The 19,808-nt window shown below is 40.4% G+C and overlaps 1 protein-coding gene across 1 annotated transcript; it reads right to left on the bottom strand.

Moving 5' to 3' along the window:
• Window positions 1-4,299: 4,299 nt before the first annotated feature.
• Window positions 4,300-16,109, bottom strand: pnpla2 (patatin-like phospholipase domain containing 2). The gene is made up of 9 exons (XM_061823186.1): window positions 15,551-16,109; window positions 13,693-13,925; window positions 13,531-13,596; window positions 9,846-10,055; window positions 9,704-9,764; window positions 9,184-9,387; window positions 8,879-9,011; window positions 7,515-7,637; window positions 4,300-5,531 (listed from the first exon to the last, which is right to left on the bottom strand). The coding sequence occupies exons 1-9, from the start codon at window positions 15,735-15,737 to the stop codon at window positions 5,171-5,173; spliced, it is 1,578 nt and encodes a 525-aa protein (XP_061679170.1). The 5' UTR covers window positions 15,738-16,109; the 3' UTR covers window positions 4,300-5,170.
• Window positions 16,110-19,808: the final 3,699 nt, after the last annotated feature.

Here is a 19,808-nt window from a genome sequence, read left to right as displayed (position 1 = left end):
GAGTTTGGAGTATCGGTGTCTTGCTCAAGGACACCACAGGCTTCAGTTTGGGAGATGTTGTTGGATGGTCTGGTTGGGGTCTTGAACCTAGTTTCAGGGGGCAGGCGGTGATCTCAACCATTGCGGCACAGCTGACCCATATTTAGCATTTTTTAACACTAAAACCTGGTGGCTTTTAGGTGGTTTGGGCACAAACATTTGCAGCAAATCATTTGTTCAGTGGAAAAGATTTAAAGATTTTTTTAAGGTGACTATATTTCACCAAACCAACTTTTTCTAGTATCTGTCCATCCCTTATTTGAGCCTCTTATGCTCACAAGAGTTGCAGGACTGCTGGAGTCTATCCCTGCTAACTTCGGGCAGGAGGTGAGGTACACCCTGAACTGGTTGTCAGCCAATCGCAGGGGATATAGAAACAAATAACCATTTACACTCACAATCCCAACTACGGGTAATTTAGAGTTTTCAGTTAATGCATGTTTTGGACATGCGAGAGGAAACTGGAGCGTCCGGAGAAAATCCACAAAGACATGGGGAGAGCATGCATACTCCACACAGGCAGGGCCAGGATTTAAATCCCTGATTCTCAGAACTGTGAGGCAGACGCTCCAAACAGTCCTCCATTGTTCCGCCTCATGACCCTCACTTGTTTCCAAATAACCTGTTCATCTGTGGATGTTACACTCGGGTGTTGTTGTCTTTTGTTGGCGGTCACATCTTTATTGCAACATAATCCAGGCAATAAATTCAAAATTAGAGAAAATTTACATAAAAATATTGTTCATCCTTGTGAGGATAAGCAGCATGGGAAATGGACATGGCCATGAACAGTTTGAACATCAACTATATTGCATTTGTAGTTAATTCAATTGGATATAGGTTAAAAAATTATTTGAAAATCATTGGCTTCCCTTTTATTTATGTTTTACATGACATTACAACTTCATTAGATTTGGGGTTTATAGACAAACACAAAAATCAATCAACACAAAACAAAAGACATGAAATAAAAAAGACTAAAAGGAAGTAATTCTGTAAAGTACATATTCCAGAAGAATCCTAACATTTTAAAATGTGGAGTGGGGTGCAACGTGACCTCATTGCTTGAGACAAAAATGGAGCCTGGAGAATATCCCTGCTGACTTTGGACAAGAGGCACCTTTAGACTGGTCAAGACAATTAAGCAAACCATTAATACCTATGGACACACATGGAGAGTACAGGAATAGTACATATAATAGGATTATGTAATCAGAATATCAAAAAAAGATTAAGTGTAGATCACTTGAGTTCCTGGGGAAAAACACGGAATCAGATTACAAATACATTAATTAAAAATTTATATTATTATGCAAAATTACAGTTTTAATGAGGGGATATATAGAATTATTATTATTAGCATTCCTGTTCATACATCCATGTTCTTAGCCGCTTATCCTCACAAAGGTCACGGGAGTGCTGGAGCATATCCCAGCTGTCAATGGGCAGGAAGCGGGGTACACCCTGAACTGGTTGCCAGCTAATCGCAAAACACATAGAGACAAACAGCCGCACTTTCGATCACACCTAGGGGCAATTTAGAGTGTCCAATTAATATTGCATGTTTTTGGGATGTGGGACAAAACTGCAGTGAAAAAACCCCACACAGGCTTGGGAAAAACATACAAACTCCACAGAGGAAGGCCCGGGATTTAACACTGGTCCTCAGAACCGTGAGGCCAACACTTTACAGCTGCTTCACCGTGCCGCCTTAACTTTCTTGTATGTTTTGCACTTGTACTTCAGTGTACTACTGCACTTACGCGGTCCAAATCCATGAGGTGTAGCAAAAGGTTTTCCCTACCTAATCAATTAATGGACACAGTTAATTGAGACTATCAAGAGGGGTTCTAATGTAACAAATGCTTTTGTACTTGTCGTGAAGAAATGCATTGTATGTATCACTACCAAGGCAATAAACACTACAATCAAATCCCTTTGAAAGTGAAAATAAAAATTGAACATTAAGGGTCAGATGGCACGGTGGATCAGGTGGTAAAGCGTCAGCCTCACAGTTCTAAGGACCTGGGTTCAATCCCGGCGCCGCCTGTGTGGTTTACAGGTTCTCCCCATCCCTGCGTGGGTTTCCTCCCACATCCCAAAAACATGAAACATTAATTAGACACTCTAAATTGCCCCTAGGTGTGATTGTGAGTGCGCTCTTTGTCTCTGTGTGCCCTGTGATTGGCTGGCAACCAGTTCAGGGTGTACCCAACCTCCTGCCTGTTGACAGCTGGGATGAGCTCCAGCACTCCCCGCGACCCTCATGAGGATAAGTGGCAAAGAAAATGGATGGATCAGGATTGGGTTTCAATATGTTGGGGAGGAATACTACACATAATTTTGTAAGCCGTGAGTGTTTGACTTCGGTTCCTAGAAGGCATTGTCAAATAAACAGTGTTTCCCGGAGGAGTGTATTGCACCAAAAAAGTGTGGCAGTATCAGCATATTTGGAACCGTAATTCCCTCTGCTGTTCAGTGACTTATTGCTGAACTGCTTATGCAAGAAAGCACAAGATTAAATATGTGTTGACAGTTATGTAACAGCTTTTCAGATTGATAAATCTCTGTGGACGCATCTAAATGTTGACACCTTGGCATTTATCTATGACTGATCAATGAAACAGCCCTTCTGAATACGAAACCAATTTGAGGGTTTTTCAATTTTTTACAAAAAGTAGACATACACTTTGTTAAAATGTATTTGCTTTTCGTAACTGATGACGCAGTGATGTATTCACCTGACTTTGATCTAAGCGTCGTGGTTTAAAGTCCCACCCGATCGTGTGAATGTGATTGCAAATGGTTATCTTTATTTATGTGTCTGCCCTGTGACTGACTGGTGACCAGTCCAAGGAGTATTCCGCCTTTTGTCCCAAATCAGCTGGGAAAGGGTCTAGCATCCGATCCATCCATTATCCAGCGCTTTTACGGGTCGGGTCGCGGGGGAAGTAGCTTCAGCAGGGATACCCAGATCTCCCTCTCCCCAGCCACCTCCTCAAGCTCTTCCGGAGAGATCCCGAGGGGTTCCCAAGCCAGCCGAGAGACATAGCCTCTCCAGCATGTGCTGGGTTGTCCTCGAGGTCTCTTTCTGGTGGGACATGAAGGTATCCAAATCAGATGCCCCAGCCGCCTCATCTGGCTCCTCTCAATGCGGAGGAGCAGCGGCTCGACACTGAGCCCCTCCCGGATGACCGAGCTTCTCACCCTATCTCTAAGGGAGAGCCCGGACACCCTGCGGAGGAAACTCATTTCGGCCGCTTGTATCCGAGATCTTGCTCTTTCGGTCATGACCCACAGCTCATGCCCATAGGTGAGGGTAGGAACATAGAACGACTGGTAAATTGAGAGCTTCGCCTTTCGACTAAGCTCCCTCTTTACCACAATGGACCGATACAAAGTCCAGCCCTCTAGACTCCCATGACCCTGAACACAATAAGCGGTATAGAGAATGGATGGATTGATATTTGATAATATACTCCTGCCATCTATGATTGAGGCCCCCATACCTCAGTGGTTATAGTGTTGGTTCAGTAAGCCAATGGTTGTGAATTTGTATCCCAGAGTCCTCCACTCTCTAAGAGGGGTTGCGTCAGGAAGGGCATCTGGTGTAAAAACTGTAGCAAATAAACATGAGCGTTTTACTGTGGCGACCCCTAACGGGAAAATCCGAAAGAAACTTTACTCTTATCATCAATGAATTTGTCTGAGTCTGCTAAAAGGAAAACCCGTTTGTACATATAGTACACTAATTACCTGAGGTTAGGAAGATTTTTGGGTAAAGGTTTAGGATCACCTAAAATGCACTACACCTTTTCAAGTGAATCCACTAAATTTGACTTTCTCCAACCTTTTGACTGCACGTCCAACTGTAAAATATTTCAGATATTGCATTCCTAACTATTTGTAAGATTTCCAAACAATTGCTCAAATGAAGCCAATATCTGCTTGAAATAACGGTCATCAATAATACAGGTTTGTGAACATTAGTCATATAAATCAGGAAGACATTTCCACTGATGTTTGTGTTTGGATCAAAACTACTGCCTCAGATGTCTTCCCAAGCCTACAAGTGTGTTATTCTTTGAGTGTTTTTCACTCATTAATCATCATTGGAATATTTGCAACTTTCTTGGGATGATCTCCCAAAAACTCAACAGGTGCCTAGAACTGTGTTTGTATTGTTCTCCAGTCAACACACTTCATGTCAAATAAATCAGAGCTTCTCTGGATGTGGATACCCACATAACAGTCATAGCAGCAGTTTATGGTGAACACCACCAGTTTATTTCTTGATCACAACATATTTCTCCCTGTGTCCTTTAAATTATACATAAAATGCACTCAGCAGTCATTAAATGAGTTGAAGGCATTTGAGGCTCAGTCCCACAGTTGGAGTTTCTCATATTGCAGTGTAAAAGTTCAAGACAATATAGGTATCTTAACAAAAAGAAATTCAGTAAATTTCTCTAAAATTCCTCTACACAATAAGTTGATTTTTTTTGGTTGAATAATTAAAAGCAGTTAAAAAAATCATGTTGCACAACATGCACTACATCACGTTTCTAAAGACTGTACATGGTTGTAATCGAAGTAGATCAAGATTATGGAGAAAAACATGACTGGTTTATACTGTATAGCATACAAAAGTATGTCAATTAGCATTCATTCAGTTACAGTACATACGGACGTGAAACAAAAAACACTGGGTATTCAATTCATAATGCTGCATTGACAGTTGCTTAAAACGGTATGGAGTAACCTTCCGCAATAGGTTATGTGGTGGCTTCAGTTTCCTTCGTACAGTCTCAAAAAGAGTACAAAACATAGGAAGGGGCACGATATGATACATTTCACGCATAGGGCCAAACCCCAGCCGCAACCTATGCTTCAGTACAAGTCAAACCACATTCCAGAAAAAACAAACACTCACCTCCTTCTACCTTGTCATCTACGTTAACAGAATCTTATTATTCAAGTTTGCACCTGACAACACCAACATGCCTCGGACCTTCAGATGTACAGCAGCGATGAGGGTTTCGGAGCAGACTCCAGCTAAGGGCCTTTTTGAATTGGATGCATTACATATAAAAATATGTATGGTAAATTGCTACCATATCAATCAGCATATTTACAACTCATAGTAATTTGTTTGATGTGCACCTGGATTTAAAAGTGGTACGTCTGAATCAAAGTGTCGCATGTCATCTTTGGAGTTGTTAAGACCGGCTGCGTGAGTTGGGAATCCTTCTGCACGGACGAAGGAAGCAGAGTTTTTTTCCAGTGACATGGGCCCCGTGTTAAAAGACCCTTCCAGATCCATGTTAACGCAAAATGTTCCAGAGAACAGCTGTCTCTTGTACTGGTCTAGACGCGTGAAGATGTCCTGGACTGAAAGAGTGCTGCTACCAATCCAGCTGGCGTACAGGCTGGTGGAGCGGATCTGGGATGGGAGGGACTGGTAATGGTGCAGCTCCAGTTGACAGGAGAATCTGAAGTACATATTAGCAGTATGAGTATTGATGTAACCGTTAAACCAAGTTGTATCCTGTTTTGAATGTAACATGACTCAGATAACACTCCCTTTTTAGTATCGCCTGCATGTTACAAATTAACTATGGTAACTTTGTAATTCTCAAGGGAGCATTTGGAGCATTGCAAAAGTCAGCTCTTCCTTAGTCCCTGGCTATGGAAAGAGCAAGTGTTCGGGATTTTCTTTTGATCGCGGGTTGTCATTCGTCATCTTGCAGGAAAGATGATGCAAAAAAGACAATCAGTTTTCTTCCATAAACCTTTGTGGAAGGGTTGCTCATGTACTGTTGGTCTAAAAACAAAGGCCTATCATTGCCACCTGCTGCCTTGCCCTTGAAAGTGCACACTTTGCTGATTACAAAAATTGCTGCTCAAATTAGTAGTAAAAAACAAAAAAACAAACAAACAAAAAAAAACAATAAAAGTGTTACAATTCAACAAAGAGTTGCCTATGATAATTGAAGAGGCATCATGCAGCCCTTGTTTGCGATGTATTACCGTAATTTCTTGAAAATAATGCGCAAATTTTTCCAAAGATATTTTCAAAAAGTTAATAGAGCGCATTATATTTAGGTATGGATGAAAAATAAAAAATAAAATCACATTGTATAGTTGTATACAGGTACATAGAGTGGTTAAAAAAAAGGTATACATATACATTTCGATATATTCTTTGTCTTATGTTACACATTTATATTTAGTACTGTAATGTCCGCCCCCAACCTGAAATCTATGACCTCTTCGGGGAGCTTGCATTTTATGATCGTTAGCATAGCATGTTTGTTGCTATTGCACCAAAGATCAGAAACGACTGCTCATGAGTTTGTTTTAACATAAACAAGACAAAAAAAATGTTGACTACAACGGCTAGTTGTGCAGCTGCTTTTAAAAGAAATGTGTCATCACTCGTTCCGATGACACCGCCAATCCGGAAGTAGCGCCACAGTCCGAAACAACGATAGCTCACCTCTATGGCGCCAGGGGGGTATAAAAACAACATGAGCTCAAATTATGTAATACGAGCGACATGGGCACATTAAAAAAAAAAAGGGAGGATGCACACAATTGAAATTGTCTCTTTTTCTTATTTAAAATGAGCCCATTTCCAAAATTCTTGGGATTCAAAAAAATGTTTCCCCACAAACGCCATGGATGGCGCATGCTATGGGAACAAAATAGGATCACTGTTCATGAATTCAGGAGGCACCAGAACTGGACCAAGTCACCAAAGGTAGCTACCATGGATATTTTTCAGACTAGAGATGAGCCAGATGTTGCTTTTGAAGTCTTGGCCAAGGATGTGTAATGTAGAGGATAAACTGCATTACGCACAAACATTTTATACACAAGTATTTCAGGCAAAAAATGTTTAAGTCAAACTGTTAAATATTTATGACTGTAATATGTGTTATCAACAATATTGACAAAATGTTATGCCATCATTGAGGATTTATTTTAGTTGGTTGAGGGATTCTGTTCTGACAATTACGGGGACCAGGACAAGCGTGTCCTGTGGCCTGTCCCGAGATTATATTATGGGTACATCGCCACATGCACAATGATTATTATTGATTTTTGTACAGACAGTTTTTTGAAAAACAATACAAGTACAAACCTAACAAAATATAAATATCGATAATTCCCAATATTTTGAGCATATGGGTAGCAGCAAATTGGTGGTGTGCATTATATGTTTTCCTGATTTTTTAGGTCAGCTTTGGGGGTGCACATTATATTTCAGGATGCATTCTACTCGAGAAATTATGGTAAACCTTTCACAATGTCCAAACACCCTCAGTAATTCCGACCATTTTTTACAGAAAAAAATATTTTTTAAAAAAATGGACACATCTCCACTTGCTCAATTGGGAATACAAATACTTGAATTGGATATTTTTAACCAATGCATAATCACAGTCAATATGCATTAAAAGTACACCTACCGGGCAGAAACATGCTGCGTAATGCTTTTGGAAGCCTGCCGCACAACATGCTGAAGGACTTTCACCAACTGCTCTTGAATCCACCCGACATCCTCCTGGACATCTGGCAACCACTCTAAAAGTCTTCATTGACATGAAAAACAAATATCAACATTTAAAAACAAAAATAAGAGAGCCCTCGATCAATTAAGATTTCTAATGTGATTAGTTGCAATGATTTCAATAGTTATTTAGCAATTAATTGTTAATTTATCACATTTTGTTTCTATTCCAAATGTCCAACAAAAGGGTATTTTAAGTTTTTTTATACCATTAGAAACCTATAAGTTGACAAACATGTTGAGTTCATGCAAATATATTTATTACATTTAAATTCAACCCCAACAAGAACCAGATGAGCATGTCATGTTAAACTGTTCCTGCAGAACTAAACAAACTGCAGATGGTTCTTTTAAACAAAAAGCTTTTGTTAATTATTTTGCTATAGTGACGCTTTTGCTCATTGTGTTTATGTATGCTTTTATTTTGTCAATTACTGATGAAGTCTGATACGACACAGTTTTCTGCCTAAAACAGAAGATGTTAGCAATGAATTTACAATGTGCTGAATAATAGACACTTTATGGTGAAAGAGCAAGTAAACATGCTTTCACTCTCAGACGCAAGACTGCTGGTGAACAAATTGACTTGAAAAATCACCAGAATAATGCCAAATACGTGTAAAATCACCAGAATAATGCCAAATACGTATAAAAAGCCACTGACTGGTTAAAAAAAATTAGCATCAAAATTAACGCTACTCATATTTTCAAACAATGAAATATTTAGCAAACCGTAGGAACACATACAGACATAATGAAATGTAACAATACAGGTACACAGAATATCCTTTATACCCTGTAAAAAGTTGTTATATTAATGCAGTTGAATGATGACTTTTGTCTTCTGGTCTTTTAAATGTTGATGTGGTTTCTATGTGTGTGCAACACTGCTGCCAAGAAGCCAACACACAAACACCAAAAGAAACAAGCTACACATAAGAAGGTGTTAGGATTAGGATTGTGCATTTAACACATGATAAAAATACACAACAATTTACATAATTTTATGTATTTTCATGTATCTCTGTGAGATTTTAACTACTATCTTATTGCTTAGTGTCTCTGGGCTTTTTGTGAGATACTTGAAATCGAATGGATTATTACTATTACTACTATTAAAACATTTGTGCCATAAAAGGAAATTTGCATTAATTTTGACAGCTGTAGTAAATACACACGATGAAAAACCCAGATGCATATTTAAAATGTAAATATTTCAGATAGGGAGACAAGAAGTATAAATGTGATAAAGTCTACCAGTACCTGAGAGTCAAAGACATAGCGGACTCCAAAGGGAGAGTGTAGGGAAGCATCATGGCAGATGCCATCCTGAAAGGAAGGAGGTTGCTAAGCGACTGCACCAGGCTCCTTCTCTCTGTGCAGGCCTCAATTAGGGCTGCAGGGGGAAGCAAAGAAGCAAATATTGCTTGCAGTCAAATATTCCACTGTATATAATACTGTCCACAGAAGCTGTGATAAAGCAGTTTTGACAGCTATAAATTGTCCACAATTTTCCATGATTATATATCGACGTAGTCAAGAGCTCGAATACAATAATCTGATGGTACCTTTGTGCAGAGTAGGCGGAAGGCGTACAATGATGTGCTCTTCTATTGAGGGATGAACAGTAAATGTTCCTTCGACCGTATGCTTCTTTTCTTCCTCTCCAACACTTTTGGCGTCAGTGTGAACATAGTCGACTTCACCTACAGGCTCAGCTCCATTAGCCAGCAAGGATCTGTCTACGTGAGGGTCGCTGAAATTGAGCAGTCCTGAAAAGAAATACAAATATACCACCTTGTTCATTCCCTTCAATGATTAGAACAAAGATTTATTTTTAGTGTGCATGTTGTATAATTCAGCTTGTAACGTGTTGAGTCAATGATGCAACACAGTAAGCAAGCCAACATGAGTAGCCATGATTAGCAGTGCCCATATTTTTTATTTATATATATATATACACGATAAAGACAAACATCGTAATGAACACGTTTTTACTTTCCATTAACATATATATTTTTTAACTTTCCACTAGATTTTAAATATGGCTTAAAAAAAAAATCTTAATCATGTTGTGTTGATTCCTACCATTTTTCTTCAGGAAGTGCAGCGCGTCATTATATCCCTGTTTGCACATGGCTTTCATAACCTAAACACAAAAATCAATAAGTTCACTTTAGGTCATGGAAGGTGTGTATAGATTGGGGAAGGAGCCACCAAGTGACCTTACCATTGGATCCGGTGGAAAAAGAGCCCGGGAAATTCTGTAAAGGTTGGTGAGGGTGAACTGGATGCTGGTGTTGGTAAAGCGGAGCTCGTGGATGTTGGTGGAGGTGTCTCGCGGACAGATGTCACTCTCACCAGAGAACGGGGACACAGTGATGGTGTTTTTCAGCTCATAGTGAGGCAAGTTGTCAGAGATTCCCCCATCAACGTATCGCTGCGTCAAACAATCAGACACAAATTGTGATTTAGGATACAGTAAATAAAAGGACAATCACGAGATTATTAAATGCTGACATGTTGCACAAGTGATGTACTTTGAAATATTAATATCCTGTAACACTAGGCAACCATCCATTTTAATTTGATAACAGTTCTCATAAACAATTACGAAGGTAGAGCATTGATTTTATGATAAGGTAAGGCGGCTATGTCATCTGACTTTGGGCGATAGGTGAGTCACACCCTGTGCTGATTACCAGCCAATTGCAGGACACGTAGACAAAAAAACCACACAGAGCATTATTTTCATTTAACTAAAGAATCGTGTTTTTCAAATGTCGGCACCTGGAAAAACCCACAAAAGCACAGAAAGACATGCAAACTCCAAACACGAAGGCGGCAGGCAAGATTTGAAACCTGAACCGCAGAACAGTCAGACAGACATGGTAATCACTAGTCCATCATGTTGGCCTCTTTAACACCATTTAATTTTTTCCCACTAAAAAGGAAAAAACACTATTGAAATTCTTCAAAGATCCTTTCTCAGAATCTATTCAATGGAAAGCACCTCTTGTCACTTTATTTTCAAACGGTGTCCTTCAAAACTCTAAGATTCATTGTTCAACGCAATGAAAAGCTTTTTACTTAGAATATCCTAAGAAGACTGAGGTAGTCGGGTGCAAACGGACAAATGGGAGTATATTCGTTTTTTTTTCGTCAACAGTCTACCGTAACTTTCAACTGACCTTTCTTGAATCTGATCAGCAAGCTCTTTTAAAAAAAAGTTAAATACTGTAATATTTTTCCACACGCTTTCAACACTGCGGTTTATGTGGTGATGCAGCTAATTTGAGCATTTTTTCTAACGGCCGGAAGAGGGACACTTGAGCGGAAAAGGTAGGAATGAGACCGGTGGAATATATGTGGCGAGGAAGTGACTTTTACCGGCCCTGTTAGCGCTGTGCTAGCGTTAGCACTGTGCTAGTCTGTTGCTGCTGTGTTACTGGCGTATCTCAGTGATATTTACCAGTAAGTCTTATTTTAACAGGTCCTGGTAGCATTAGCCCTAGCGCTAGCATTAAACTCTTTGTGTGTACAGTCTTTTTTTGTAAATATCTCGTGTTTCAATGTGGGTTTCAACGTGGGCACTTGCGGCTTTTACACAGCTGCGGCGTATGTATGTAAAAAATGGTATTTCCTTTACAAATGTACCCTGTGAGACTTGTAACCTGATGCGCTCTGTAGTCCAGGAATTACGTTACATATATTTAGATAGTTTGACAGCAATATTGAATTTAAAATAGACTTCAAAACAGGCACTCTCTTATTTCTTTTAGTTAAACTAAGTTGGCTTAATCCAGTCCTCTGTAATCATGGAGTGTTTTACTGAGAATGTTGTGATCATCTAAACAGGCCCCAATTGTTATCTGATGTGATCAGATTGACATCATTCTTGTATCCAGAGGGAAAGAGAGCACAGAACAACCCAAAACGTCCGAGCTAACACACTCCCAACTGGCACTGCCATTCTAAAAATGTTGGTCACATGCCCTGAGTACACACAAGCACGTGCGAGCTCGCCAAACTCCATCACAAAGGCCACAGAGGGGAGGGGGCTGGCGAGATATTGCTCAATAACATTTCGTAGAAGGACCTCAGCGCTGCTAAGAAAGTGCGTCATTGTCCAGAGAAAGACAAATTCAATTTGCCCATTATGAGAAACAAGATCCGGGAGCACATAAACCCATTCACAAAAACACTTTTCCATTGGGGTGGGTAGCTTTTTTAAAATCTCATTTATTTATTTTTTGTTTTTAGCAGGATGATTAAAAAGAGGCAATGAAAGTAGCAACGTGACAGGATTTGAAAGAAACGATTGCCTGTCAAAATGCAGCACCTTTACCCCAAAAACACCTTGATTTTGAAAGTCGGATGGCTTCCAAATAAATTTAGGTTTCTGTGTTCAAAAAAAAAAAAAAAGATGACCTTTTGGGGAATGTTGTTGTGTGATATCACTTCTAGAATATCAGGTCAGACAACACCTTCATATTGGAGTAAATTCTATTTCTCAACTTATTCCCTTGCTGGTTCATTTCATCTGCTAATCGAGGAACCCCTTCTCTCATAAACACTAAAGCTTCAGTAAAAATATCCACCAACCACTCGTATGGGCTAAAATTCTGAGATTACAATTTCCTTAGCCGCATATCCTCACCAGGGTCGCGGGCGTGCTGAAGCCTATCCCAGCCGACTTTGTGTGAGAAGGCAGAGTACACCCTGAACTGGTTGCTCATGTTCACACCTACGACAATTTGGAGTCTTCAATCTGCCTACCAACCATGAATATGGGATGTGGGAGGAAACCAAAGCAATCAGAGAAAACCCAAGCAAGCATGAGGAAAACATATAAATGCCACACAAGGTGGTCCAATTTAGGTCCTCAGGTCTGTGAGGAAAATATGCTATACAGTCGTCCACTGTGCCGTCACATTGTTTACATTGTAATTCTTTTTGGTTTATGTTTAGTTTGATAGTAAGCGTCAATTGTGAGTGTCAATAAACAGCTTGAAGCCTCTTCTCGGAAAAATTGTTCACCATCTGCCAAATTGCTACTTGTTGTGAAGTCACTTGAGTTCACTGTCGAAATATAGCTCTGCTAACTAAAAATTTTCCCCTCAAGGCAAAACAATAAATTGGCTGAACAATAGCTTGCTTGGGTAACACGTATCCCAAGTCCCTGCTGTACTTAATGTAAAGTTTCAAAGATGAATATCGTGGAAAGTTTTATTCAAGTTGTTCAATTAAAGATGCGCAACACGTGTTGATTCGCTACCCAAGGTGAAAAAAAAAAATTCACATTTTTAATAATATGGATGGTAGCAGCTAACAGCTAAGACAGCTCAAGATTCATCATCTCAACAAATTAAGAGTATTATTATTATTATTATTATTATATCAGCTGGAAAGTGTTGGCCTCACGGTTCTGAGGTCCCAGGTTCAATCCCGGACCCGCCTGTGTGTAGTGTTTGCACGTTCTCCCCGTGCCTGCGTGGGTTTTCTCCGGGCACTCCGGTTTCCTCCCACAACCCAAAAACGTGCAACATTCATTCAAGACTCTAAATTGTCACTAGGTGTGATTGGGAGTGCGGCTGTTTGTCTCGATGTGCCCTGCGATTGGCTGGCAACCAGTTCACGGTGTACCCTGCCTCCTCCCAGTTGACACCTGGGATAGGCTCCACCACTCTCAGCGACCCTTGTGAGGATAAGCGGCTAAGAAAATGGATGGAAATTAGGCGATTTTCCTGGCTTTAATGAATCTGTCAATCTGAGTTCCACCTTTTATTGAACTACTGAAATAAAGGGACATTACACTAACATTCCAATTTATTGAGATGCACCCATATGCTATTTATTAATATGCTATTGAATGTTATTACCGCTCATCATGCATACATAATATTGCTACTCACCACTCCTTGCAGTGTGGGAGGAATAATGCCACAATACACTGGGATGTAGGCACTGCAAACACATGCCTGTAAGAAAAAAGAAGAAACTTGCATCACTACTACTTATAGTCACAAACTTGATTAACTTTCATAACTATCATAAATATGTATCAATAGTCACACCTGCACAATCTCCTCCTTGTTGTTAAAGTGAGATACAAGTACATTTTCCCCATCTGTGACTCTGGTCAGAGAGATTCCCAATCTCCCGTTGGCAATCTGGTGAGAATCGGCAGGCAGGGTGCGCTGTAACATGAAGCGCACGATCTTCACCAGGTTGAAGGAAGGATGCATGGGACCGAGGAAGCGCTTCCTGGCTTCTTTGGCGACCTCAATTATACTCGCGCCGGCCTCTCCTGTATATGCAGCATAACAAGGATTGAGATTGCTAAAAATTATGTAGCAGTACTGTTCAAGTTACTACATAAAAAATAACAGTGGAAAAAAGATGGCTCAAGATCATTCAATTTACAATTCAGCAATAAATCACCGCAAGTCACACTAAAGTACAGAGATTGAAGAGCTATTAACGAATGACCTCGAATAATTTGTGTACTGTCATATCTCACAAATCTTCAACATATCAGTTAAAAGCTTAACAATAGATTTGTTTAACTTGTTCTCTATCTCTTTGTGGTACGACTTCCAAAGAATGACAGCAGTGCAAAAAGATAATGTGATGAGGATCATGGAATAGGAAATTATTGATTTTGCGGCCGGGGGAAGCGATGCACACATCCCTGTTACAGCCCAAAAGAATGATTAAGTCTGCACAAAAAAAAAAAAAAAAAAAAACCACACACAAAAAAGAAAATGGATGGTTCCTGGGTTGTTTTCCAACTTCAATTACATTTTATTTCTGTCAAACAAGAGGCCAGTCTGCAGTGAGACAGTTTGAGAATAAGCAGTTGTAGAGTTTATTTCTTTAGTAGTTAATTGTTATTGGGCTTCTTAGCATAGTGGTTATCCCTCCAGTGACGTCTGGTGAACATTGCTTCTGGTGTGTCACACCATTTTCTATTGCTGTGTAATAACTTAGTGATTATCAGGTAGTTAAAGATTTACTGACTTGTTAATGTTGGCTGTATTACTTATCAACTTTTTTTTCCTGTAAATTATTATGCAAACTTATAGCGTACGATGGCCAGGCTCACATGTACAAGCTAACTTCACTGATTAACCAAAACCCAGATCTTACACTTCACAAGGAAGAAGTAAAATATCCATCCATCCATCTGAAACCACTTAATCTAGTTCTTACGCTCACTAGTTGCAGATGACCTGGAGTTTATCGCATCTGACTTCGGGCAAGTGCACCCTGATCTCGACGCCACCCGATCGCAGGGCACATATAGTCAAACAAATGTGAATGCTCACGTCACACCGTAGCTCAATTTTATATAAGCCCCCCCCCAAAAAAAAAAAACAAAATAGGGTCGGTTGGGAAATCAGAACCACAAGCTTTTTTTTTTTTTTTTTTACACCTAATCAAAATTCCAACCACTCACTCCAAATGCAATATTACCATAACACGGCAAATGCCATACTTTTTAAGACTTTTACTCAAGTTGAAATCTCCGACGTGAATGACTTCTGCTCTACCAGTTATTTTGTGGTAGGATACTTGTACTTTTACACTTTCATCGCTTTCATGAACTGTACTTCATACACAAGAGCAATTTTTGAAGAAGAGTACATTCCCCCCTTTTACTTACATGAATAGAACAAGTACTTCTTTTATTTTGACCATTTAAATTATCTGCACTTCAACTAAAGTACAAAATTGACACTTCTGCACAGAGACATAGTACGAACCGAAAACAAACAAGTGTGGCACTTCAGTAGCGTCTAAAAATAGTCTATGCTGTTGTTATGAAATATACAGTTCGCAAGGACTGCTGCCGGGTGTCCTCACTCCACCGCCGGTTACACAGGCCAGCCGGCCATCACAAATTGTGAGCCTACAAATCGAGTGACGTACCAAGGCACACGCCGGTGACCAGCGCGGTGGCGGTGAGAGCTCCGGCTGACGCCCCATAAATGTGCTTGGCGTTGTGCACCAGGAAAGGAGCCTGCTCCAGCAGGCAGCTGGCGACGCCGACATGGTAGATGCCCAGGAAGCCGCAACCAGCGAACGAGATGTTCCATGACGAGTCTAAAGGGAACATAGCGTGCGACGACAGGCGGGTCGAAGGTCGTCGGCCGGGGCCGGCGAAAAACACAATGCTCCCTCCTCGATTCGAGGGGCTAAAGAAATGAACACAACAAGAAACGGGCCACTGTTGTTGAGCCGGAGTGCCGCTCGCGAATTTGCTAGCGCCTGTGTTTACATGCTTGGATTAACTTTAAACTCGAACCCGCTAGATAACCTTTGTCCCAAATGAAACCGCTAAACAAAGCAAAACTGTAAATAGTAACTCGTGGAATACATTCGCCATAAAATTGCTCCGACACGGCGGTTTAATCTAGTTTGCTACCACACACAGTTAGACTTTTATGCACAGGGAGGCGGGCCAGAAGTAACTTCTGTGCCCACACGGAAACGAACGTTACCAATCAAATTTGACGTGTTAACCCTGTGACCAATTACAAGCCGCGATGCTGTCATTCTAGTGAAGGCGATCGTCATTGGACGGTTTGCATCACAAACAAACGTCACGTGGAGCGCTAAAGTTATGTTATAGATGGGACATGTCCGCTTGTTTTCGGAATTCAACATGTTTGGAGGAATTTGTTTGGCTTCAAGGCCAGTTCATTTTTCTCCCCACATAAGCCTACATGAGATTTATCTTGCCCAACACGAGGCAGTAGAATAATTTCACTGCCCACAACTAAACAAAAATAACACAAAGAAAGTGTGAAGATTGAAATAATGAAGACCTAGCATCACAAAATGGGTGAAGCTGCTATTGGAATCTGGATCTGTTTAATTTAACACAGAGCTGATGTTCTATAAGGAAGTCACCATTGAGACCTTTTCTTGGTGTTTTTTTAGACGTTGTATGAAACATAACAGGTATATACTGTACAAGTGTACATTGTGCCTTCTGCCACCTAGTGGATGAGAATTTAATTGTTCTGCAAGTCACTATACATCACTAGCTGAGATAGATCAATAGATGAACAATGACATTCATGTATTTGTAATTCCATTCATCCATCCATCCATTTTCTTTGCCACTTATCCTCACGAAGATCACGGGGAGTGCTGGAGCCTATCCGAGCTGTCAACAGGCAAGGGGCGGGGTACACCCTGAACTGGTTGCCAGCCAATCGCAGGGCACATCGAGACAAACTCACAATCACACCTAGGGGCAATTTAGAGTGTCCAATTAATGTTGCATTTTTTGGGGATGTGGGAGGAAACCCACGGAGGCACGGGGAGAACATGCAAACTCCATACAGGCGGGTCCCGGATCGAACCCGAGACCTCAGAACTGTGAGGTCAACGCTTTACCAGATGATTCACCATGCCGCTGTATTTGGAATTCATAAATAATAATTTTCAAACAAATAAAATTGCATAATTTTCCATGCCATGCTAATATCCCACGGTACTGTGATTGGGAAATATGGAATTCAAGTAAACAATACTGTATTCTGATGTGCGATACACATCTCTGTTTGCAGGTAGTTTTTACTTTGTTGTCTTGGTGCTATGCTGTGTTAGAAAACATCACATATTTCCAGCTCTTGGCTAGCCTGCTACGTAGTAACCTTTGTCCTAAATAAACTCGTGCTAAAATGGGCCAAAAATAAAGATAAATAAAAATGTTGTGAATAAACTTATTCAGTGACTACACTGTATTCCCAATAAAATTGCTTAGATACAGTGGTCTAACCTCGTTTGCTGACAAACAGTGATGCTATTATGCACAGGATAGCGGGATAAACGTTTTTTTATGTGCCCACTCATAAACGAGAAGGCAATGCATGTTAACCATTCATTCATTCATCATTCATTCATTCATTCATTCATTCATTCATTCATTCTTACCACTTATTCTCATTAGGGTTGCGGGCATGCTGGAGCCAATCCCAACTGCGAGTCACTATAGGTCGCTGGCCTAGCTAGATGAACAGAGACAGTAAATAGATAATTTTGGGATGAAGTGAAATCATACCATTTCCCTTAGAATGCTAATGCGCCACAGCACCGTGATTGTGAATTGTGGAATTATCCATCCATTCATTTTCTTCACCGCTTATCCTCACAAGGGTCACGGGGAGTACTGGAGCCTATCCCAGCTGTCAACAGGCAGGAGGCGGGGTACACCCTGAACTGGTTGCCAGCCAATCGCAGGGCACAAAGAGACAAATACCCGCACTCACAATCACAATTTAGAGTGTTCAATTAATGTCGGATGTTTTTGAAATGTGGGAGGAACCCAGAGTGCCCGGAGAAAACCCACACAGGCACGAGGAGAACATCCAAACTCCACACAGGCGGGTCCTGGATTGAACCCGGGACCTGAAAAATGTGAGGCCAACGCTTTACCAGCTGATCCACCATGCCGCCAATTATGGAATTAGAATAAACAATATTCGTCGAAGTCACTGACGGTGTTGGTACATTTGCCTGACTTGAACTGAATGTGAGTGGCTGGTGACGAGTTCAGGCTGTCATAGACCTTTCATCTGAGGTCAACTGGGATAGGCTCCAGCACCCCAAGACCCTGAATGGATGGATGGAATATTATTTTGATGAGGTGTACACTCATTTGTTTCTGAGCAGTCTTTATTTTGTTGTTATGTATTGCAACAATGAGACACTGTGCTGGAAAACAACACATATTTTAAGAACAGCACAATGTACAAATGTGGCCGCTTGGCAAGAGAATTGGTTGCAAAGTCACACGGAAAGCCTGTTTCACAAGAAACAGTGTTGAAATTAAGAATCCCGTGCATTCTAGGAGAATGTCATCCCAGTATTTACGATTTGTTTTTCTGGAATGTTCATTTTAAAAGTGTTGTTGTGTGGTGTTTCGAGTGCGAGCACATTCTGTTGTGCAATGACTTTAGAGTACATTACGAAAACGGTGTACAGTATTGATTGTTAATGGTCAAAGCAAGATTAGATTTGACTAAAACAAAAACACCATCTGATTCATGTGACAATCGCGGAGTGAGTATTAATGAATGGGGGCAAGGGCTGGGGTCATGAGAACCTCAGACAGCAAATCAGCCAATATGTAAAATTAAAATTTAACCTGGCCATTGTTAATCTGTAACTGCTTTAGATGGGTAATTAATCTATTTAAAAAAAACATGACTAGTTGGTGGGGTTAAGTAGAGAATTTACCAATGCAATTACAGTCTGGCGGCATGATGGTTCAGGTGGTAAAGCGTTGGCCTCACAGTTCTGAGGTCCCGGGTTCATTCCAAGACCCGCCTGTGTGGAGTTTGCATGTTCTCCCAATGCCTGCGTGGGTTTTCTCCGGACACTGCGATTTCCTCCCACATCCCAAAAACCTGCGACATTAATTAGAAGCTCAAAATTGCCCCGAGGTGTGATTGTGAGTGTGACTGTTTGTCTCTATGTGCCCTGCGATTGTCTGGCAACCAATACACTGGCTCCTGCCCGTTGATAGCTGAGATAGCCTCAAGCCCTCCTCGCGATTCTTGTTAGGATAAGCGGCTAAGAAAATGGATAGATGGAATTACAGTCCCCTGAAAAATCGTTGCCCTCCTTTTCGAACCTTACATTTTTTCATGGCTTCCCCACTAAAACGGTGAGGATCATCAAACAGTAAATATCTGTATTACCAAGTAAGTAACAATTTATCATACGTATCAGACAAATATAACTCAAGTGAATTTAAAATGTTATTTTTATATGGTGATTAAAAAATTAAACACTATTCAATGTTACCTGGACTGTCAGATTTGTTTGATGATCTTAAACATTGCAGTGGGGAAACTATGCTAAAATTTAATATCTTGCAAAGGGGGGCATCACTTTTTTTGCAGTATTTTCAGTATTATTACCAAATGTATGAACTATCTTTTTATTGGTTTATTTTTCTGCGAGGACAAAGACATTTTTATTTTTTTTTTTTAATTATGCTGATATACACTAATTATTACCAATGGACTAACCTGAGGTCGGAATATTTAATAAACCTCGGATCCCACCTATGTGAATTTCAGGTAAAGCCAAATAAAAAGAATGTCAGCTATTCTGCGATAGAACATCGGCACGTTGTGCTGCATTCGGTTGCACACGGCACTGTACAATC

The sequence above is a fragment of the Syngnathoides biaculeatus genome, chromosome 6, assembly GCF_019802595.1.
Source record: "Syngnathoides biaculeatus isolate LvHL_M chromosome 6, ASM1980259v1, whole genome shotgun sequence".
Lineage (NCBI taxonomy): Eukaryota > Metazoa > Chordata > Actinopteri > Syngnathiformes > Syngnathidae > Syngnathoides > Syngnathoides biaculeatus.
This window is presented reverse-complemented; position numbering and strand designations above follow the sequence as displayed.